This window comes from Magnolia sinica, chromosome 5 (genome assembly GCF_029962835.1).
Source record: "Magnolia sinica isolate HGM2019 chromosome 5, MsV1, whole genome shotgun sequence".
Lineage (NCBI taxonomy): Eukaryota > Viridiplantae > Streptophyta > Magnoliopsida > Magnoliales > Magnoliaceae > Magnolia > Magnolia sinica.
Window position 1 is genome coordinate 16,970,581 of NC_080577.1, and position 24,688 is coordinate 16,995,268.

General features: G+C 38.1%; 1 protein-coding gene across 2 annotated transcripts; it reads right to left on the bottom strand.

The window, feature by feature from the left end:
- Nucleotides 1–331: 331 nt before the first annotated feature.
- Nucleotides 332–24,319, bottom strand: LOC131245588 (tobamovirus multiplication protein 1). Of its 2 annotated transcripts, XM_058245144.1 has the most exons (13): nucleotides 23,922–24,319; nucleotides 19,423–19,473; nucleotides 16,847–16,880; nucleotides 15,071–15,157; nucleotides 14,881–14,932; nucleotides 10,943–11,120; nucleotides 10,616–10,711; nucleotides 8,440–8,500; nucleotides 7,027–7,088; nucleotides 6,865–6,939; nucleotides 6,682–6,757; nucleotides 2,407–2,573; nucleotides 332–745 (listed from the first exon to the last, which is right to left on the bottom strand). In XM_058245144.1, exons 1-13 carry the CDS (start codon nucleotides 24,027–24,029, stop codon nucleotides 722–724), a joined length of 1,071 nt encoding a protein of 356 aa, XP_058101127.1. In that variant the 5' UTR covers nucleotides 24,030–24,319; the 3' UTR covers nucleotides 332–721. The 2 variants fall into 2 exon arrangements, with proteins under 2 accessions (XP_058101127.1, XP_058101128.1); XM_058245145.1 differs by lacking the exons at nucleotides 19,423–19,473; nucleotides 23,922–24,319 and adding an exon at nucleotides 17,028–17,310.
- Between the last annotated feature and the right edge of the window lie 369 nt (nucleotides 24,320–24,688).

Consider the following 24,688-nt stretch of genomic DNA (forward strand, 5'->3'; position numbering starts at 1 on the left):
CCATGAGCGTTGCCTAAAACCAATCCAAGAGGGGAAAGAAAGAAAGCGTACGTAGAGGTAGATCCAATGAGAAAAACGAGAGCAGACAGATTACATAGGAGATTTCTGGCCCATAACCTGGACATACTTATAACTAATCATAAACCAAAGTTACTTATCTGAAATAAGTTGCTTTTCTACTGCTGTAAAGTAGAAAAAGTAACTTATTTGGTGGTATCCAAACGGGCCTTAAAAGTCTCTAAACCTTGGCCAACCAAACTATGTCCCTGCTGCTGCTACTGAAGCATCTGTTTTCCATGAGCGTTGCCTAAAACCAATCCAAGAGGGGAAAGAAAGAAAGCGTACATAGAGGTAGATCCAATGAGAAAAACGAGAGTAGACAGATTACATAGGAGATTTCTGGCCCATAACCTGGATAAAGCAGCAGGCTTGATATATCTAAATCATGAAATTTGAATACAAGAAAATGTTGGCTATATACATGTGTAGAACTCCAAAAACCTGCCAACTTTTGCTACCATTGTCATCTGAGATGCACCCCCGTTGAGAAGTAATTTACAGCTTCCATGTTAGAATCCCAATGCGACCATTGAAACTTTACCCTCTGATGAAGCAGTGCATTTGATGGGCATTTCCACTGCTCATGCCATGGACTTTGGGTGAAAGGCATGCTGGAAAAGCATGTGTATATGTAAAATGGGACTGATCATGACCATCACAATCATATAGGACTTACTTTCAACGCCTGCACAATTAGAATGTCAACGTTATTCTGTGTTAATCATCATCATGGCCTTACCCCAGTGATTTGGGGGGTCAGCTTATTTCCTGCTTGAAAATCTCAAGAAAATGAAAGAATTAAGCTGTGTTTGGATACACTATCAAATAGAACTGCAGCTAATAGTCTATAAAGTGGAAATGACCAAATCATAAAGTTAGTAACTACTTAAAATTCATATTGAGGTTTAAGCTCCAAAAACACCATTGCATTACTTTCAAGTGGGACTTGGAAGGAATCATAAATACGATTTGGTTCTGCTTCCTCATTATGGATATTAGAAACACCACTCACTTTTTGTCATTTCCTTCTATTAAACCGGATCTTTGTAATTCAATTTACTGTGCATCCAAATGCAGCTTAACAATGTTTGGATGTTCCCTTTTGCAAGGCAGATCGGATGTGCCGTGTCAAATCACCAATGACATTAGCAATAAAAAAGCAGGAAAATGGAAGGGCTTTTGTTTTCTGCACCGCCTACAAACAGTGTCATGTCCATCCGGATAACCGAATGAAATGCAAATTGAGGGTACACCAAAAGGAGGCTTTGGGTACCATCTGGATGTACACCAAATCAGCATTGGATTGGATATCTATGGAGATTAGCATTCAAATGGCCCATTAGTAAAAGACACATTTGGCCCCCAAATCAACACCCAGTTACCTTTGAGTGGACCTCAATTTATCCCGATAGAGAAACAGGCAGAGCACATCCATTCACCCCCAAAAGCAGAAACATCCAAAAGTAACACTACTGACAACCTGGGATCTAATCTATTCAGGAAGGTAAAACCGAAAAGTTAATAATGAAAAAGTCATTTTTCCGTAAATGCACTGAGTCAAAACTGTATATGGACTTCCAGATATTAGTCGTCAGTCAGGTAACAGTATAATTTGGTATATGGCCAAATAAACACAGATCACTGAAGAGATGCTACAATTTGTCACATTAATTGATAAATAGGCTTGTTTATTTAGCAGAAGAAATTCCTGTAATATTCAGGTCTTATGTGAGTGAGAAAGAAAAGCGAATGCAAAGGTCAGACATTGAGTATAACTGTATTAGTATTCCCAAATTTTAAGGCCAAACATTCAGAAAGCCATTTTATAACATCCCTAATATTGATGTATGGAATCTGTCATTTGTAAATTCTTCATTTGATACAGTTCACAAAGATTACTTCTTTTTTTTTCATGTAAATATGCAACCAGAAAACTCCAAATAGCTGGAACAAGGCAACAATGATGACAGTGTTTATAATCTGCAGTTAAAACTGCACCTAATGCTTACAGTTAAAACTACAATTCTATCTAAACTAATACTATAAAACAGGGAATTGAAAGCTACACCATCCTGATTAGTAAATACACTTTCTTTCCCTCTTTTGGTAATACAATAGTAGAACATTTTACTATTGGATTGCCAAACATATAAAGGGAACCTGCATCCAACAATCCGAGTGGGTGTCGTTAATGGTTAATAATAATGTAATATTGCTGAACACGCAAATTTGCGGAGGAAAGTGTCTCAAATTCTAAATAAATTTCTGAAAATTGGCTGCTGGATGGTTGGCAGCAAATTGGAAAACGACTCTAATTTAGAGAACAGCCAAGGTCATGGATGAAACCTGGTTCTGTGAGCTTGTCGCAGCAGTCCAGCGTTGAGGATTTGGGGAAGCTGCCGACCCATCCCTGATGTAAGTCACTACTCTCGATTGCTCCAGTCTATTGACTGCTAGCTGGGGTGGCATTTCTCTCATGACCCATAACACACAAGCTGAAGGCACAGATGAACCTGGCAAAGCATTTTACATATCACATTAAGCTCAGTGAATGGAATTGATTCATATTATGAATAGTAATAAAGAAGATGAGATCTGCAGTGTTTATCGGATGCAAAGGTATATATAACAAATGCTAGTATCCATGTTTGCATGTCCGTATAGTACATTCTACATTGGTGTGTTCAAATAATGATAAATTTAACCAGCGAAGTTAAAAAAAGAAAGTTGTAATGGCTGACCACACTAAAGCACAGAAATCATATTTTTTTTTTTCTTGGAGAAGTACAGAAATCATACTTTTGGTTCATCGAAATGCAGGCATCTTTTACCATTAATACCATGTAGGTGATCCCTGAAAACGCTGCCAAGTCTTTGATCAACTTCAGACCAGTCCTATTGCTGCCAATTCCACTTGCTTTGAGTTGCCAACCCAAATGGATATAAGAAGACAAGTTAGATCCTGCCTTGGTCATCCTTGACTGAACCCCAAGCACCCTGGATTTCCCATCAAGTTCATTCACATTCAAGCTACCATGAAGCTACCAGCTTCCACCATCCCACTGCAGATACAGCCCACCTAACAACCATTGTCACTGGCCTACCACGATCATTAATTACATCATTTAAACTAATCAGACAATAATAGAAACTCCCTTGAATTCTTTCAATTTTTTAGGCCACTTAATGTGTGTGGTTTTTCCTTTTTTTTTTTTAAAACCATATATACTTTTACCAATGATATCGATTTTAATTTTTCTCAACCAAGCTATTGTTCAAGGATGGCATGTCATCGAACATCCTTTTATTTCTTTCCTTTCATATACCCCATAAGATGAAATACGGGGGCATTCCACATAATATTTTGTCACATGGTTAGAAAGGGGCAACTTCCCAACTCCTAAAAGAAATCATCCACACAGCTTGGCATCACTGTATATTTTACAGAGATTGAAGAAGGCCTCGCAAATGCTTAGTCATACTGCAATGGAGGAAGGGACGGTTGATTATGTCCTTCCTATAATAAAAGATGTTCACAGTGGTCATTTAATAGAAAACAACTCATTTCGCAATGGAAATGCCCTCTTCCATGGACCTGCAAGCGAATTGACGAACTTTGACTGGCCTTATATACATATGGGGCACATCACGTTTTTTTGCTTACGGCACCCTTGAGGGCTGGGGGGTATACACATTCTTCAGCTTGAGTTGGGGCAAGTCACAAAATCCAATAGTTCCATTTTCCTTCTTGTTCATCAATCGGACAATGTTGTAGGCGGTGTCAATCTGTCGCTCTAGAAGAGATAGATATGTGATGATAGGTGGAAGATGAAAACCACACTATTATTGTTATTATAGTTGTGATTTATTTGACTATTCCATGGTGATTCCCAAAAGCCACACCAAACCACAGGCTCACTAAAGAACTCAATATAGAAAGAATCAACTTTCTCATGTGGGATTGAGAGGATCCCCATGCTTCAACTCCACCCAAGATAGGTTCTACATGTAAAGTTCATAAATCCTATGTGGTGACCATATTCATTATATTGATGATCTTGTCTATAGATCATGATGACCATGAATCCTATGTGGACATGTTATTAATGCTATAATTAATATGTAAGTCTATCGTAAGCATGTGAGAACATGGTTTAAAGGGAGAGGGTTTCCTTTGTTGTCCTTGGAAACTTGAGTTTGGGCACAACAACCACTGGTTAAGGGAGAGTTGTGTTCCATGGATATCAGTACCTTGTTAGTTCATAAACACCCAGTAAGTTTTAGGACAAACCTGTGAAAACTCTTGATGTAGTCATCTTGTGCAAGGGAACCAATGACGAGTTGGGATAGGTCCCACCATGAGGCTTGACGACAAGTTGGTGTCTTTGCCTACCCCACATGGAATTATGAGTATTCACGGATATGGGCTCTTCTTATTAGACCTCTTGGATACTTGCATTGGATGATTGCTTTTAGTCTTTCGATCAAGAGGCACATCCTGCTTGATTAATCCTTAGACTTGTAGACATATGGGGAGTTCAAGTTCCTAGCTTAATGTGCTTTGCCTCGCCTCATGAAGTCAATTGCAATGGTTCATTTATTAGTGTGGCTGAATGCATCCATTAGGATACGAATGAGGTCCATATGATCCAACAAGTGATCTGCAAGTTGCCTAGGAACATTCTTATGGCTTAAATACAGTTTGATCGAACAACCCATCAAGTTGTTTTCACTAGGCCCAACACATCAAAAGGTTAAAAACTTTTATAAAAGTTTTTAAATAGTGATCTTTTACTTTAACCGTTTAAGTGTTTTAATCACACTTGGTGGTAATTTTGATGGTTGAGATCTTATGGTCCACTTCACTTGCATGGGTATTGGATCAAGAGTGGATGGCCATGGTGACTGGACAGATTGGGTCAATTTGGAGACATGGATGGCCGAGAGAGAGAGAGAGAGAGAGAGAGAGAGAGAGAGAGAGAGAGAGAGAGAGCTTCCCTAGTCCTACTCTAGGGTTGTGTTTTGGGCTCTCAATCTTCTCCTCATCTAGAATAGACGTGGAAGAGACCTTCTAGATTGAAGGCACGGCATTGGCATTTTGCACATTTTCAAGCGGTGGTGATCAAGAAGTAATCTTAGGCATAGGATTTTGTATTTTCTTGTAGAAATTTTATAATATCTATATGTGGTTCCGTAGTAATAGGTTCACACTAAATAAGGATTTCAAAAAAAATAATAAATTAAATTCTACTGTTTCGAAAAATCCTAATGCAAAGCACCCTGGAATACTCATTGGAAGAGAGCCCCGCTTGGATGCACTTGTCAGGCTCATTCAGCTAGAGAAAGAAACTTCAGAATTTCTTCAACCTCTTTCATAGGAAATGCCAAAACTCCACACAGAATAATAGCTGCGACATAAGCAACTTTTTCTTTCTTTCTTTCTTTCTTTCCTTTTTTTTTTGAAAGGTAACACTACCAGGAATCGAACCCTGGATCAACATACACTGCACTGTCTCTACCAGCTCATGTTGCTCATGCAACATGAGCAACTTTCAGTTGTGCATGCCATCTGAGGGGCCTTATTAAACCCAAAGGGTATCAAGGGAGGGGTCAATGCATCCAAAGAGGTAGGACTTGCTAGTGGGAAGCCAAAAGGTTGAAACAAATGCTGTTCAGAGTACTCAAGGATCACTGCTGCATAAAAACCATAAGCTTCAAGAGAAGTCACCACAAGGATCAGAACAAACTTTTCCAATTCATTGTGGTTCTACGCTAAAAAATCCCACTGACAAGAATCTATTTCCATCTTTTGCTTTCTCCCTGAGAGATCAAGGAGACAATGGTTGGTAAATGGCTATCAAAGTGGTTTTGCCTCTCACAGTATATGAAAGGCTTGAGCATGGTTCAACATAGGATCAGATCGGTACCATGGCCTTTGTTTTTTTTCTCTCGACCATTTTCTTTTAGAGAAATGAGTGAAAGGGGTGTTATCTCGTTGTAAACTCATAGCATATATGTTCTATGTGTTTGACTTTCACACAAATAGACAATGTTATTGAATTAGTTGATTTGCAAATGGCTAAAAACCTTTAAAAAAATAAATAGGTTTCAACATTGGACAGATAAACAACATTGGCCTAGGCATAAATAAAAATATTACTGAAAACACAGACCAAATATCAAAACAAGCATTTTCCTTTTTCCCTTTTTTGTGATTATCCCTTTTTCAGATCTGTTACTTAAAAAGGAATTTTAGATGATATGGCCAACATTGGAATACGATCAAATCCTATCACTTTTGGTTGGAATACCAGAACCAATACTAGTATTCAGAATCTTGGGCACGAGTCTGCATTCACTGAGCTGTACGGTTGGACTGCAATGAATTATAATATTGCAGAATGTTGCTTGACCAGGCAATGATTATCTAACAAACAAATATTAGTTATGTATTTTATTTGCTGGATTGTCTCCCCAGTTGCAGCTTGAAATCAGTAATCTAATCCTTAACACATTCACACAATTTCTGCAAGTTCTTTAGAAATCAAACAAATGTCTAGTTACAGATAACCTTCAAACAAAAAACATGTGCATGCAAAAAAGTAGAAGAAGCAAAGTTACCTATAAAATAATACAAAATTATTAGAAGTGAAGTCTTTACACCATTTTTGTGCTCTGAACGCCAGTGATACAACATCTGCAACAAAGTAAAGAGAAGTTCAGAAAGCTATTACACATCCTAAAATTCCTTCTAAATGTTTTCACAAGATAGAATTGTGTGACATTCAAACACTGCGTACATACAGGAATATTGGTAATGAGCGCTACTAAAGCACACGATGTGAAACACACAAGAGAGACAGCTGCCAAACTTGCTACCTGCACACAGTAGCAAACTTATAAATGTTCCGATGTGGCAGTTGCACTGAAAAGTTTGCAACATAGAAGATACTAATAATTAGATACCTTCCACATTTCAGAAGTCCTTTCTGATCTTACTCTGCTCATTTTCAAGGAAAGTAATAACCCTGAACTTGATCACGCAAAACACAAAAGAAAAACATACGTCGAAGTGACGTATATTCAAAACATCAGAAAGAGGCATTAACAATGTATGCAAAAGAAAACAGACCACCACCCATGTAATGAAGGAAACATTTTGAATCTTGACAAGAAATGAAATCAGATGAGCACTAGATCCATAAAACCAAACATTTGAACAGTTGAAATGGGAAATTCTCTTAAGATATTCAGAGATCCCAGGACATCTAATTCTTGCATTTCTATTTAAACATATTGCATTTATGATTGAAGCATTGTAAGATCATGAATAACAGAATTTTCATTGCCAAACTAACTGCATCCGTGTTGGCGCTTACAAGTCCAAGTCTGACAAGGGTTCGGCTTTAAAGGCTATATGATTACCAAGGTGGTCTCAAGAAAATAAATTAGAAGGTGCCTGAGTCAGTTAATTGAGCACTCCAAATCTTTTGGAGAGGACTTTCACCTGAAACTGAGATCTTGGGCCTGTGATGTGTGTTGTCGGCCACAATGCATGGTTTGGTTAACTCCTTTTGGAGACATATCTTACTTCCATACGTGAGTATCAAATTCTGCACCAATATTTCTTTTTTAAAAGATAACTGAATTTTATTAAAGGGAGCATAGATGAGACATCTGAATCGAAAATTACAAAACATCAGACCCAGACAGAGAAGGCACAACTTGAGAGGGCCTTTAAAGAAGCCAAGCCATCGCATCCAACTTAGCCCTTCTAAAAAACCTCATCCAGTTTCCTACACGGGTTCTGAAAACATTTATCGTTCCATTTCCCCCCAAATCCTGCAACAATATTGAGGGCTTTAGTCCTAACAGTTAAGGCATTTGGCTTGGTCCTTCTCCTATGGATTAAAATTTTGGTTACCTTCATAATGAAGAGTGAACATAGCAACTTGGGCTATAAGCAAACATTTTATATATAGTTGGAGAAATATTTTGACATAATGGCATCTTGGAAATGTAATTAATCCTCGCCATACCCATATATCGAAGGTTTGGGTATAGAGGATCTGTCAAACCCGGCCCTTAAAAGACTAAACATCTCTATCCATACTTGGGGAACATAGAGCTATGGGTTGTGTTTAATCATTTAGTCATCTACTCTTCATTGAGCAGTTTAATAATGAAGAGCAATATACCTTACAGCAAGCAGTTTTTCAACCAGTTCATGGATTAAGTGCATAAATTGTAGAACATCCAATCCATTAGAGAACCATCCTATAGAAATCAATGAATATCATAATTATAACAAAAGAGCATGAAAAAATAAAATAAAATCAATTTATAGGGGAACAACTGTTTAAAACAATAGTTGCTCACCGTAGCAAGCTAAAGCTCCTCCTAGTAGAAGGATCACTATGGAAAAAAGATCTAGATAGACCTGCACAGTTAAAGGGTTGCAATTATTGGAGCACCAAAATAAAATGCAATAACTAACAAAGGAAACCAACACGTGTGTGTGTTAGGTCTATAACACCATGCCTTAGATTAGGAATAATATGCTCTTTTTATAACTTTATTTTTTTAAAATATGATTTTCAGATGAACAGTGACTCTGTAACCTAATGTTGATGCTTGGAAGAGATGTAGACGACGATTAAGTGTACAAAACCATGCCTTAGATTAGGGCTGATATACTAATTTGGTATTTTTTTTAAAATTGTCTGGCTATTTTCGCATGAACAGTAACTATGAGCAAAAGCCCCAACATTTTTATTTTAAATTTCCAATATTCATTTTGGAATTCTCTTAACACGTGTAGAATGATTAGGTGTACAAAACCATGCTTTAGATAAGGGGTGATATGTTAAATTACTATTTTCTTAAAACTTTTATTTTCTAACTGTTTTCGCATGAACAGTAACCACGAGCACAAACCCCGATTTTTTATTTTTATTTTTTTGCATCCAACATTCATTTTAGAATATTCTAATATGCGTAGGATGATTAGGTGTAGAGAACCATGCCTTAGATTATTCTTGATATGCTAATTTACTTTCTTTTTTCTAGCTACTTTCACATGAATAGTAACTATGACGGCGCAGATTATCCTATTAAAGTAATTATAGTGATGCAGTTGATAATCTGATTGCTTTGGAATATCATCAAAGGGCCATCTGCCGAATAGATTAGTAGCCTAGTGACACAAATGTTACACATGCAGATTATCCTATTAAAGTAATTATAGTGATGCAGTTGATAATCTGATTGCTTTGGAATATCATCAAAGGGCCATGTGCCGAATAGATTAGTAGCCTAGTGACACAAATGTTACACATGCAACTCTTGGAAGGATTTTAGATGTAATCCAAGCTTCCACCTTGGATTTCAAACCCCCTCTTTGAGGGGATTTGAAACCCCCAGTTACTTTATGGTGCCAAACATATTGGGGATTTGAAATTCCCTCAAATCCCCCCAAATCCATGGTGCCAACGACCCCTAAAACTCCCACAGGCGCAATATAATAGACTATTACATAGGTTAATTACAATTGACCTATGTATTGATTACCTTGGAAAATCCAATAGAACGATCTAAAGTCTGGAATACATTTCAGGGGCTACTAAAAGTAAGATTGATCAAATGATCTAATCCATCCTAAATTTGGCCTTTTTTTTTTTGTAGTCATCCTTTTTCCAACCCATGGATGAGTTGGTTAGGATTGCCTAGCAGAAGTGATTCTTTAGAATCATAAGCAATCCATGATGAGAACTATCAAATCAATGGATTGAATTGTTGCTTAGGTCTGTATTTGTAAAATGATCTTGACCATCCATATTAAAGGCTATTGATCATATGGTTAAGATCATCAAATCGGTATTGATATTTTCACACTAGCAATGTGTCTTGTACTCAATGGACAGTCTAGATCAATTAACTGGACTGTTCAAGTGTCCCAATACAACTAAGAGCATTGTAACTTGTAATGCTCTGGGAGCACTGGAACATCTACACAGACATGTACACATGTACGTATGTGTTTATATATAGAAGCAGACACTGCAAACTTTTTGAGATGGACCAAACAAAAATTTGATGCCCATGGTTTTTGTATTCAGAGTGCAAAGACTTTCTAGGGATCGTTTTCATGCATGACCTTTCAGATCCCTCACCTTTTAAAGGTAACAACACTGAAGATAGCGTGTCTAATTAGGTGGTTACTGAGAGAGAGGATTATGGTTATGGCCGAAGACAGATTCAGTTAGGCATATCTTCCTATTTAATTTATTCGTGTAGTTGTTTAGCTCATGGTGATTTTCACGTTCCCATTTCTTGTTTTCTGATCATTAAGTTGTGTGCTCCTTAAAACTGGCTATCTTATGTTCTCCTTAAGACTGTCCATCTTTAACACATAAGGGTCATGCGCATGCATGTACACATGCACAGACAGAGGACTCTATGAAGAGGACGAGGAAGAAGAAAAAGAAATGAACATTCTGCATCTTATGAAAAGACATAATCATATGAAATTTTCAAATGGTTGAAAGCTACATACCCGAGCAACAACTGAAGAATCGATGGGATTTGTGCCTTTACCAACCCAGATTAGAACAGCAAATGCTATCATCAAGACAAAGACTAACACAATCACCTAAGCAAAACAGAAGAAGCAATTAGCTTCTATTTGCACAACAATACATTGAATCTACTATTTCTATGTAAAATTCCACAACCATCTTGTCAAACATCCCAAAATTTGCAAAAATGCACTCTCGAAATCACATTTCTAACATCAATAAAAAATAATGGGGAGCAACAACTGGATCCACCATGAGAACAATCGAAGATATAATAAATATGAACACTTGGATACTTGGCATACCAAAATCACAAATTTTTGACGACTTCCGACATGAATGCCACGGAAGGGGCAACATTTTCGATGGTTATCAGCATGAATTGATCCGGGTTTAGCCTTTGTCCTTTCCAGCAAAGTTTCACGATAACTATTATCTTCATCCTCTTCATCTTCATCATTTGCCTGGTGGCAAAGGTCAACCCTGTAAAGTCACCACCAACAAAATCACACAGCTTATAAAAAAAAGTGAACTATTTTGTATGTTTGAAAAATCTAGTTGTACAAAATCTAAAAGGATGAAATTAGCTCTTTGATCGTCCCAATATGCAAGGGGTATATTGCAATATTTTAGATGATGTTGACTGTGAAATCCGGTCTATGATCTAGTTCAATATGAAGAGCCCTAAATGACTAGATTAAATCGAACATCATGTGAACTTTTTTAATTACTTCTAATTTTTGAAACTAGATGCTAACTGGACAATTAACCACTTGCTCTAAAAGCTCGAACTGATAGGGCATGGCAAATTAATCCATTTATCTCATAGCCTAGGCCCCAAATTCATGGGTTCCGCCCCCTCACACGAGTCACCCGCCTTACACGGGCCCCAAATCCATGGGTTCCGCGGACCGCTCACCCTGAGTGTACCCCTGCATCCCACAGGCCACCCCACTCGAGCCTGGTGTGAAAATGCCCCCGCATTACATATAGTCTAACTCCCAATCCACGTGATTAATAGGCCTTTACAATGTCCAACTTGCACCCCTTTAAGCCCTTCCTTATGCTTGGAATTCATGCACTCGTGAATGATAAGAGTACCATCCAGAATCTCTCCCCCCTCAAATGCCCCTTGATTTGCCAAAATGACCTTGCCATGCACATTCTGAAATCTTGCCACGATCCTAACCTCTGATTGATGAATTTGCTTGTTGAATATGGGTTACTGACTATTTGTCATTACAACTCTCCATTCAATGTCAACCAATTGTCCAGTTAGGATCACATGCTCATTGCCATTTTTGGAGTAAAAAACACGTTGGTGGGGCCTAAAATATGGAGGCATTAATTTCAAGTGCATTTATGCGAGTATACAAATGCAGCATCCATGGTTATAGAGTATCACACACTGCTAAAAATAAAAGCTTTCATGGTTCTAGCATATTACCAAAGTCACTACTTCATATTCTAACCAGTACAGTATGATTATCCATAAACACACAACTACAGTACAATAGACATGGATGCACCTCAATCTGAACCATCCAAATTGCGGGTATCACTGTGGATGGGGTATAATCCAATAAATATGATAAAAAAAATTCATAAGCAAGCACTTTTCGGCAATAAAACTGACGGCTAGAATGAAAACGAAAACAACCCTTTTTTAAAAAAATATGGGAGGTAAGATTTGTGTTGTGAAGGTGATTTTGGATGCCAAACCCATCCAAAGTGGGGCTCACTATTTGGACAATTTGGATTTAGTACATATATAACACGTGTACACTGACAATGGGTTATGCTTACTGGCTAGTCACACTCTCAGCATATGAATGTTAGTTTTCCTGAAAAATCGATTCCTGCAAGCATCGTCTTCCCAAAAGACTCTCAATCAAGGTGTTCTGTATCCGTTACAGTATGCCTGTAAAGGCCGATACGTATAGGTAACGGCCATGGCCATTACGCGATACGGGGGAAATGGGGCAGTTAGTTTTCTTGGACTATATCGGCTGTTGCGGTAGCCAAAAAGGTCATTACGGGGCATAACGACCGTTACCCCCGTAAGGGTCAAAAAACGACCACTTTTTCTGTTTATATCCATTTTTCTCCTCTCTTTTTTTTCCCTTTTTTTTTTTTTTTACTTTTCTCATTCCAGAAACTCTCTTAGATCATTTTACAATAAATTTTGACCACTCTTAATCTAGTTTTTAAGATTAAAATCATAAATTGAAGTGATTTGAGCAAATAGAAGCTCCGAGGGCCATTTTTTTTTTCAAAAAATTGAAGAAGTGGTATTTATGCCTTATTTCTTTATTTCTAGTTCTAATGCTTGATTGTGATGTGTAAACATTAGATACATATAAACATGTTCACAAATTCACTAGATAGCCCAATACAACACTCTCACCAAAGAGTGGACCGTTACGCTACTATAAACATGCTCAAAACAAAAAATGAATACATATTTGGAATATTTACATTATTATGGATTTTTTAGATTTATTTTTTTTTCAAAATATTTCAAGCAAAAGAAAATTTTCAACCGTTATGGGGGTCATAACAGTCGTTACACCCCTGTATTGGCCGTTATAACGGATACCCACATCGGTAATGGTGGTGACCGTTATGGCCACCGTTACCGATACAGAATACCTTGCCCTCAATCATTCTCTTTGCAACAGTCATTCCCTAAGATTAGGTAGTGTTCCTGGATCTAAACCAGGAATCTCCTTTTCCTGATCGAGTCAGATTTGGATCCAGGAAATTTAAATCCATAACAGGTTCTGTTTAGATCCTGGTGGATCCTTTCTCCAATTGGGTCAGGCACAGATCAGTTGATCACCCTGACTTGACCTGAATCCAATCCATTTGCAGCCTAGTTTGAAGGCCTCTTCAACAGCTGCATTTTTCCTGCTGCATGCTCTCAGATTTTCTGCAAGCTTTGAGTGATTCTGTTTCACAATATCAAAGACTCATCTTGCTGACATTTCAGCTGCAATTAAACAGCTATGCATGAAATTCTAGAAGCATGCCTCTAACAGGAATCTGAAAAATCCAATTCCAGTTTGGTGATGCATAAATGTGTGTGCCTCAGAAAATGTGAGTTGAATTTGAAACTATGAACAGACATCAATAAGCAAAACCTTTAACTGCACGTCCTCTTGCCTGAAAACTTGAGTCCATGTGCATACAAGGCATGGATATCAAAACGCGGAGTAAAATCCAACTATCTTGGTCTCAAAACAAAATGCTCCCACCGCCGCAGCAGCAGTAATGATAATAATGATAACAATAAACAACAACAAGAATAAAGGCAGTGTCCTCTGGACTGAAAACTTGAGTCCATGTGTATACAAGGCATGGATATCAAAATGTACAGTAAAATCCAACTATCTTGGTCTCAAAACAAAATGCCGCCACCACAGCAGCAGTGATGATAATAATGATAACAATAAACAACAAGAAGAATAAAGGCAGTTACCTATCAAATGATGGTGGCAATATCTACTCATGTGATCCGTCTAAATATGGGAGGTTAATAATGTGGGTTAGTAACACTTGCTTGGACCTTGTTATATAAATTGTCTTTTATTGATATGTTTATATTTGATCGGTTTGTCTTTGATTATTTTAAGCATGTCAATTGGCAATACAAAACTTGTGTTGGAGGTTCTCCAAGTTGGAGTAATTCTAGAATAGACTGACTGCATATATCGTCTCTTGGTTACTTCTGATTATATACCACAATGTCTGGGAATATGGGGAAAATGGCTGAAATAGAGAAAATTAACATAATAAAAGGAACAGCTGGATAGAGTTCTACCTCGATCTTTATAAAAGAAAAAAATAGTTCTTTCTCAACATAGATAATAATAATAATAATAATCACAGGAATACTTTTGCATTTCAAATACTGTCCATGTGGAAAAACTGAAGGCAAAAAACCCAACCATCAAAATCGAGTTAGATAACTTCTTTCAATTAGTTAAAAAATGGTAAAAGCTTATTTGGAATCATTCTAGCAAGTATCATCGTATATTTTCACTGTTTTCGGGTGTCTTAGTTTGTTACCAAATGAACTTGGCAGTAGAAGAAACATTTGTGCATTTTTCTTCCACCTTTCTGAAGAAGGAAAAAAAAAGACTCATTATCCTGCTAGGACTCTTTTGAAAGAAATATGTTTCCTAACAATAATCATAGGAGTTCTTGCACATTTTTAAAAAGTAAGAGAAGGAGAACATACCAGAATGATAACAGCAGAAGAAATGCAGCGAGAAACAGAATCTGGGGGCAGGCTGCAGAATGATATTTTCACAATTAAAACCTCCACCAAATGCATCAAAGCCACAAGAGTTCTGAAGCAAGGTATGATGTCTCAAGAGGAACATTCCCACAAGGATAATGGCCAAAAGAAACGGACAAAAAAAACATACCCATGAGGATAAATCCACATGCGTGCGACCAGCACAACCATCTCTTACAAGTAGCAATGAGAGTCGATACAAAATAAATTACATAACCTGTCCAATTGTGAAGTCAGTTTTGAACAATGAATGCTACAGAAGTGTGTAATATTCTATGTAAAGCATCAGCTACAGGGACAGCCACCATTTGGATATTACACAAACTAACTTCCCAAGCTCAAGCATTATTATTTTTATTATTTTTATTTTTTTCTTTTTTCAAGGGATAGCTTGAGCATTAAAATGAATAGAAATTATTATTATTATTATTTTAAAGTGATAAAACAAGCAACACTGTAACTTTATGAAATCTGAAACAGATAGCTGCAGCAATTCGTGGCTTGTTGATATAACATCTCTGCAAGAGTTTATAGATATTTGAGATGATGCCCTTTAATGATCTCTCATGAAGTAGATTTCTGTGAAGTTCATGTAGGATTAGTGACCCACCTCTCAGTCCGACATCGGATTAGGAGGACAAAAGTGAGTCGTCACAATGGTGGAGGGATACAATTTGGTTGGGTAATGGATAAATGTGGTGCATGCACTTTTGATGATGTGGAGAATACCGACGTGCATGCAGCGGTGGACTACTGTACCAGTGATGAGACCAAAACCCTAAACTCCTTTATATAAGAACCTATTCACAAGAGAACGATAGCCTATCCACCAAAGACAGAATGGTACCCCCCAGGTCCTCAATTTGAGGAAGAACGGCATCAACAATCTCTGCCCACAATTTTCTCGTAAAATAAAAAATAATAATAAGCATTGTAGCACAGTCCTTAGCCTGTACTGTAGAGAGGTACAATGGCATGGCGCTATAGCAAAATATTTTAGAACTCATACCAGGTCTCAACCCACCCATCAGCAGTGTGTCACATATAGGTTCAACCAGCAGTCTGACCAGTTCCACCCATGTAATGTATACATAAATAAAATAATAAGAATGAATGAAGCAACTAAGCGCTCATAGCTTAGTTGGCAGTGTCTTTGCTTTGGATAATGTTGATTGTGGGTTCGAACTCAACTTATTTTAAGTTGAACTGGCTAGTAGAACCTGGCAAAATGCCCGATGCGGGCGAGTGCACCAGTTGGCCGGATGCTCGAACACCTTCTTGCCCACAACAGATTTTCAGGTGTGACTGGTTCTCGCCCAAAACGGCCCAATAATGTGGTCCAGTCCGGGTTTTTAAACACTGCTATGCTGCATACCATCTTCATCTCACAGTTCTTGTGGTTGTCCCTTCTTACATTACAGTGATAAAATATTACAGAGGATCAAGAGTCAACAACATCTTGAGTATTGTGTGACTTCCATGGAAAGATGTTGGAAGAAAAGAACGAAATATGAATCTTTCCAATTAAGTCGGCTGCAAAGAAAAGCTGGATTGACTTGTAAAAGAAAACTTTTTTTTCCTTTTTTGGTGGATGGATTATTAATGTGCAACTTAAAAAACAAATAAACAACCAAATCATATTCATCAAAAATACTAAAAGACCTATAATAGGATGCTATAATGATCGATGAATATGTGACTACAGCAGCCAATATTGCCATGTGAAATCAAAATTGCAAGCATATAAAAAACCTCACTTAATTGGGATAAGGCTTTGACATATATATATATATATCCTCTCATATTAAGCAATTACATAAACAAAAAAAAAAAAGGATTGATGAAGTAAAACTTATTTTGTATCACATGAAAAGGCATTTCATCAATCCTGTGTAAGGCGTCTCACCTACGTTTGAAGACCCAATCATGAGATGAAATACCTGCATAGGGATAAGGGCATGCATCAGAGATCACGTTTTTGGTTTTGTAAATAATTAATAGGAGATGTATCAAAAAAGAAGGAAAAAAAGAGTACACCCAAAAAGCAGGACAAATATAAAGTGATGATCACGACAGACCCTCTTTACCTAGAGTGTCAGCACTGATGCTTTTCAGCTCAACACCGCAAACTAAATAATTAGTAAGTTTAAATTATACAACATAGCAATACATAAAGAGAGTTTTCATTTCAACAAATGGAGAACTACGATACTAGCCTGCATAGAGTCGTTAGTCGTCACTTCATTTGGAGATCTAGCTGCAGCCTGCAGGCCAATTGCATATAGGATCCATATGTGCATATCAATTAATTGCATGTGAGAACCTGACACTCCGAACTAGTGATATCCTTTTCTTTTCCTTCTTTCCCAAGGTAAATTAAATTTAAAAAGAACAAGAAAAAAAAAAAAGAAGATAAACCAAAATAATAATAACTGAACTAGTATATTCTGAATGAGTACCTTGTGTATGGCATAGGTCGTCTATCAAGGCATACACACAAATAAACCCAGTATTTTCAAAGACATGAGAATAAAGAATTAATGTGATTTATCTTTGCTATTGCTTCCCATTATGCCTCTCAAGCTAATGCCCCATGGGCATTGGATGCAGTGTTAATGTGCGAGAAGATGGCACTTGAGTAGGTGAACATGAAAACTCGCACCATATCTTTTTCTAATTTTCTCATAGGTTTATTGTAGAGTCCACAAAGATTTAATCATCAAAACTTTGGAGTTTGGATGCACTTGCAAATTGCACACATGCATAGGTATTAAGAAAAAAGGAAAATTGCAATTACAATGTACACGGCTGCACATTGTTGCACAGATTCTTGTAAACATGCATTGTACCCATCTCAACACATTCAGTTCTGACAGTCCATGGAATGGGGGGCTGCATTTCTACATTTTAAAAATCCTGCTTTCTGCACAATAAAAATTCACATAGGTTCTGAGTTCTACCATTCCCACTAAGATTTTATGCAAGAACGATAAGATCATAATTCTATAGCCCACTATTATACACTTGTACAATCTATCGTAACCCTGAAATTTTTGACTTTCTAAATTAATTAAAGGAATGTTGCATGTTAGTAAGTCATACATACAACATCACTCCAAGTCATGTTCAATTAACAAAATTAAATTTCATGTGTATTGCTATGGAACTATGTAATTTCCCCCTTACTAAAAGTGCCTATAGATTTGTTGCTATATGTTCGCACATACTCTTTAGCTTATCATCTTTTAACTACTATGATGAATGCAAGGTAACAAGGTCAAGATAGCAAAGTGACAAATGCCATGCAACCAACCAATGGTATTGGATTGTAAACAACCTTAAATTGAATTGGCAAAAACAAACACCATTGTCATAACCATGTCCCAGCTAATTGAGATCAGTTTTATAAAATCCTGTATAGTTACTTTATGGTGTGCAAAATGTCCCAAGCAAACCCTAATCTTCCTCCCAAAAAAATGTCTATTGAAGTGAGAACGGACCATCCCACAATTACCAAACCACATCTCAAATCAAAACCCACCAGAAACGAGAAAACCAAAATAATATATCGATGCTCCGTTATATCGTCATGCCGAGGAAAGGTTATTTTTAAAAATCTGCAATCCTTTTTTGACCAATATCTAACTGTTAAGAAGTTCCTTTTGTCCCAATCAAGAATATTATTTGATTATCACAAATCAAGTTAGTGGGCTATGAGACTGTTATAATACCTCATTCACCAGCATCTATGTCCAATTTGTATTAATGGATAAGTGGTTCAGAACATTAGAACCAAACAGAGTTATAATTTCCTTCCGTCATCGTCATTGCCTTGCCCCTGTTATTTGGGGTCAGCTTCTCATGGTAGGCTGGCAACCATTCGATGACCAGCTACCCACCTGACATCTACCCTCCTCCACCCAGCTGAGAACCAACTGGTGCAATTACCAACAGGCAGAATATATCTACAAATAATTCATGTGTATTTGCTATTCTTGTTACTATCACTTCTAATCTTCTTCAGTTTGTTAAAAGATACCAAGCACATTAATAGATAATAAAATTTGTCAGATACGAGTACAGTAACTAGCCTCCTATAGAGATTGATGCCTAGGTACCCATGTTCATGTCATAACTAGCTACCCTTAACCACCATAGCTAAGTAACATACAGTAAAACCTTGACGAAGATTCCCTTTTATACTCCTTAAAACATCTAGTTATATACCCATACATGTGATTATTTTTTTCTTTTTTTGAAAGTTAATCTGATTAAATTTTTAACTTCCAATTTATATAATAAGAGCCAGACTAAGTCATGATCTAAGCATTTTTTTAACTCTCCCACGCCCTAGAATGTGACAACTCTTTCAAAATTTCACAAAATTAGCTTTGGTAAAAGAAAGAAAAAAAATGGAAATAGGGGGGGGGGGGGGGGGAGCGAATGGCACATAGTTGCTCCAAAATACAATTTATCGCATACCTTTTGCCGTGTCCACCCAAGTTGTTGATTGCGCAAATGAATCCTTAATAACTGGTACATAAAGTAGAATATGAGTCGATTATCCAAAGAAAAGAAACAACATGTTACTCTACGTGCAAATGTCATGATTGATGGAACACAAAGAAAGACCAATGAATGAAGGTCAGAACAATATAAGTTAATTTTGCCGATGATTTTTTAATGGCGTTAATTTTGTCAATGATGTATTCAATTTCCAAAAGACCATCTGAAATATATAGGACATGGTTAAGAAACTTATGGTAGTATATCATTTAAATGTGCATTAAAACATGTTCATGTCTGCCTTATATCTTGAGAAAGTTGATGGGGATCTAGAACCATTGAAGTGTAAGGCTTATAAGTAAATACCTATTAAGAGAAATTGAGAATAAAAGGCATTTTGTAAGGATTTAACAGCTTCTAATTCACTGCCGAAAGAAGCAAATGGACCCCCTAGTAGTGATTAAATGATGAATTCAATAGAAATAATGTTAGACAATTGATGGATGCAATCAATGCCTTGCAGCTGTTTCAGTTGATACACCAGATTTAATTGTCAAGAGAACAATTTATCTGTTTGCCAGTACATCTCATCTTTTATCATGCATCAAGGAAAAACTTGATTTATTTGGACAACATTCAAACTTCTGTCCTGACCTAATTCTTCTTGACCACTTGGATTACAAATAAATAATGCCTAGATGGCAGCGATAAGTCACTATTGGTACAAGCCTTAGTCTAAACTAGTTGAGAATAGCATAATAGACAGGCAAAGCTTCGGTGGATCCCTGGCTGTTGGGCGCATCATGATGTATGTGCCTTACATCCACACCGTCCATCCATTTTGACAGCTCATTTTAGGGCATGATCTCAAAAATGAAGCAGATCCAAATCTTAGGCGGACCACACCACAAGAAACAGTGGTTGATTGAATTCCCACCATTAAAAACTTCTTGAGGGCAACTGGAATGATTGTTTGCCATCCAGCCTGTTGATAAGGTCACAAAGACCTAGATGAAGGGACCGCAAAAATATCAGCTTGATCCAAAACTTTTGTTTCCCACAACTTTTTTTATTTTGAAAATTGCCCACAAGTTTTTAATGGTCAAATACCATCATTTCCTGTGGTGTGGTCCACCTGAGATTTGCATCAGCTTCATGTTTGGGATCATGCCCTGAAATGAGATGTCAAAACGGATGGATGGCGTAGAGTTAAAGGAGGGCCCTACAGTGTGATCTACTTTATTTTTGGCACATACATCACTGTGGGCCCCACAGTCAGGGATCTACTGACCTCGGTAGATCTGGGGATCCACCAAAGCCATGCCCATAATAAACAAGGGCATAAGTGAAAAGGGCAGTCCATTGACGCTGCATCTTTTGAGCTAAAGGAGCAATGCAGGTAGAACCCGTGGAGGCTGTTTCGATGCAAGAAAACTTGTCTCATGCACAGGCTAGCTGGGGCAGACAAGCCATTCAATGGTTTGTCTAACCCACTTATGGATGGAAACCGAGAAAAATAAGGGTAGCATATCCCCAAAAGGTGGAATAAACCAAGGATAGTGTCTCTAGAGAAAGGTAGAATAAACATAAGGAAAGCTTATCCAAAATTCTCTGCACAGGAATATATTGTTGCATGCACATGTGCCAAATGTTCCAAAAATGCCACAACTGTCTCATGTTCAAGCACCCCGCTTGTGCCACGATCAATCCTCAAGCGCCCTGCATATGCCATATGTGTCGATGTGCCAATGCATTCTACATGTGCCCCCATCCATCTCAAGCTCCTGACATGTGCCATAGTCCATTTTTACCCCTTGTATCATGTGTTTGACAAACAACAAAAGAACAGCTAGTCTAATACCAGCTATTGCAAAGCATTTTTTCAAAACTTCTCTCTTATAAGAAATTTCCTTTGGCAAGTTGCGGCTCCAAATCTCAAATTTCATTTGCTCGATGGGAGGGAAGTTTGCAAGCCCTACAAGGAGGGAGGAACTGGTGTCAAAAGCGCTAACCTCATGAATGAAGCCTTCTTATGCAAGTGGGTTTGGAGGTTCTGTATGGTAGATCTTAGTCCTCGGAGATCCATAATTAAGGACAAATATGGAGTTTCCTCTTTCGGATGGCGAACTAAACCCTCCTCATTGTACAAAGCCTCTTATTTCTGGAAATCAGTGGTCTAGTTAGAGCACAAGGTTTGGGAGGGAATCATATTTTCCCCAAGAAGTGGAGAAAGAATACGCTTTTGGGGTGATATTTGGGTGGGTGATCACCCCCTACGATCAGATTTTCCCAATTCAGCGGCCCTTTGCCCTTCAAACAACATATCAGTTGCAGCATGTTATAGTGGTGAAGGCATCTTAGGAGTTTGGATTCCCCATTGCAGGTGGAATCTTAATGAGGCTGAAGAAGTTCTCCAACTTTTGCAGAGGTTAGAAGGCATTTATCCATCCCCGGGTACAGCAGATTCAACAGTCTGGTGCAGGGACAAATCGGGCTCCTTTTCAGTCAAGTCCATGTAGACTTAAATCAGGCCTACTCCTGCTTTTTTCAACCACATGTCTCACTTTGGGGATATGGGGCTCTGCCTAAGGTTATTGTTTTTGACTGGCTCATGGGGGGAAAGAGTTATCATCGTAGACAATTTGCAGAAGAGGGTCTCATAATTCTGACATGAGCCTCCTTTCCAAAATTGAGGCTGAATCGGTTAATCATCTCTTCATCATTTGCCCTTTTGCCTCAAGTTTGTGGGCTAGTATCTTAAACTTCTTTAATTTAGAATGGGTCATGCCGAATTCAGTGAAAAGGATTGTTTGTATTGTGGCATGAAGGTATGGGCGATTGGATCGGGGAGAGATAAATGCAGAATGGCCATGCTGGCAGTTTTTTTGCCGTGTTATTCTCCTCCTTTAAATATTTTGTTTTTATGTTTTTCTTTGGTTCTTAATATAAATTCTTTACCTTTCAAAAAAACCAATACAACATATCCTAAATAGCCTATCCAAGATATCATGATCCACACAATCTATCTGCCTACAACACAACTGAGCTTGCACCTAAACAGCCCCTTGAGGCATATGGTGTCATGATTCCGTCAACTCTGTAACAAGATTTTTAAAAAAATAAAAAATCACATGGAGTGGAGAGACCACAATGTACATTTGCCATGACTCACTAACTTGTGGCAATTCATCCACCACACACACACACACACACACTCAGAGGTAAAAATATCATCCTAATAAATCCTGATACGGAACTTCTGTGGCTGCCACAAAGTTTCCAATGGTAGGCACTAAACCCCCGCTGTCTCGTGTGGTGTGGCTCACCTGAGTTTTGGATCTGCCTGATTTTTTGGACTTCTACGCTATTGTGGTCTTGCGAAACTGATGGACAGAGTGGATTTGTCACAGGCATCTCGGTGAGCCCCACATAGTTTCTGACCATATGAACTTCCTATGGCCGAGAGCACAGGTTATATATAATATATATTGAAAGATGACAGTATTTTATTAAAAAAGCGCTGAAAAGGCCACAAAGAATACAAAGGAAAAACAACAACCAAACCTCCCCAGCAAATTACATAAGTGTAATAACACTTTTCTCCCCACTATTACATAAGCCCCATTCTAGAACAAAGCTCCATACCCTCCCTGCGACCCACTCATAGTTGTGGCTAACATTACGGAACCACCTCCCGTTTCTCCCCTCACAAATTGCCCAAAGACCCATGAACAAACAGCCACCACAAAGCCTACTTTTCCTTCCCTACCTCTGCATCAATCCAGATTTATACAAATTTTGGGCCCACTAGGGATGGAATATAGCTCAAGTGCTCAAAGATACTGATCGGACAATCCTAACCCTCCAATTGGTGACCTTTGATTGTACAGTCAAAAGCAAACTGGTCAACAGTCCAGATTTGGGGGGCGAAATCATACAGTTCAGTTTGTTGATATTTTGGACAGTTCAGATTGATGCATATGCATGCAACATGCTTTTGATTATACAGCAAAAAGCAAAGTGGTCACAGTCCAAATTAGGTGGTTGATGTTTTGGACGGTTCAGATTGAGATGTATGAATGAAACGTGCGGTGGTGAGTTGGTACAATTGGTGTTAACCGCACTGGGAATAAGGTATCAACTCCCACTTGACTGCATTCAGCGTCAACAGAGTCAGGACTGCTGTGTTTCACATTTCAGGACAGCAAGCCCTGTCTGCCGCATTGAAAATGCTCGCTTTCTTTCATAGGAGAGAAATGGTATTTTAGTCATTTCACTCCCGCAACCATAACTAATGCAGAGTATTTCTAGCTACTTAAATATTCAGATTCTTGTTTTTCTTCCCTTAAGTTGTTACAAACAATCAAGATTCAATTGTTGTGTCGGGAATTCGATTCGCACAGAGTATTCAATGAATCAAGATCAAATTGAATAAAAAATCTAAAAGCGAAAAGATAACAAAGAAAATTACTGACCTGTGAGAATGCGAAGGTGGCGATGGCTCCATCAACACAGGTAAGAACGACATTGACAGCGAAAAGGACCACAGGCAGACAACTGCCGTCCCCGATTCCGTACAGCATCTCGCCGGCAACGAAAGGACTAGAAATGACGGAGGTTTAAAGAATCCTCTCTCTCCGCAAGAGCGAGTTTTAGGGTTTGAAAATAGGATTTTATCACTCTCAGTCTCTCTGTGTGTGGGTGCGTGGGTGTGTATTTAGCAGATCTGCGGATGATTTTCTGTCGATGTGTTTTTCTATCTGTCTGTTGCGTCTGTGGGCTTTGGAAGAAAGGTGCTGAAGGCGTGGTTATAGCTTCTTCGGGGAGAGAGGTTAAGGGTGTTTTGGGAATAAAAGTGTATTTTTGTTGGAAGGGAGCGAAACGGGGTCAACGTCGCCTTTTGCAGATGGTAAAACGCACGGGTTTTGTCGGTTGTTTCCGACGTGGACGGTCACTGACGCTCGCTCGTGTGATGTGTACCACATGGTACGTGGAACTGCTAGGTTATGGAAGGGCACGGCTTCGGTGGATCCTTGACTGTGGGGCCTACCTTGATGTATGTGACTTAAATCCACGCCGTTCATCCGTTTTAAAAGATCATCTTACAGCATGATTCCAAAAATCAAGCAGACATAAATGTCAGTTGGACCACACCACAAGAAACAATTTTGATTGAATACCCACCATTAAAAACATCTTGGGGGCCCATCGAAATGTTTATTTTCCATCCAGCCAGTTGATA

Excerpts from the sequence above, each read along its gene's own strand:
- LOC131245588 (XM_058245144.1), bottom strand. The coding sequence starts at position 24,029 with ATGCTGTACGGAATCGGGGACGGCAGTTGTCTGCCTGTGGTCCTTTTC. Across the intron at positions 14,933-15,070 it reads ATGTGGATTTATCCTCATGG|CCTGCCCCCAGATTCTGTTT; the intron begins GTATGTTTTTTT and ends ATCATTCTGCAG. Across the intron at positions 8,501-10,615 it reads ATTCTTCAGTTGTTGCTCGG|GTCTATCTAGATCTTTTTTC; the intron begins GTATGTAGCTTT and ends TTAACTGTGCAG.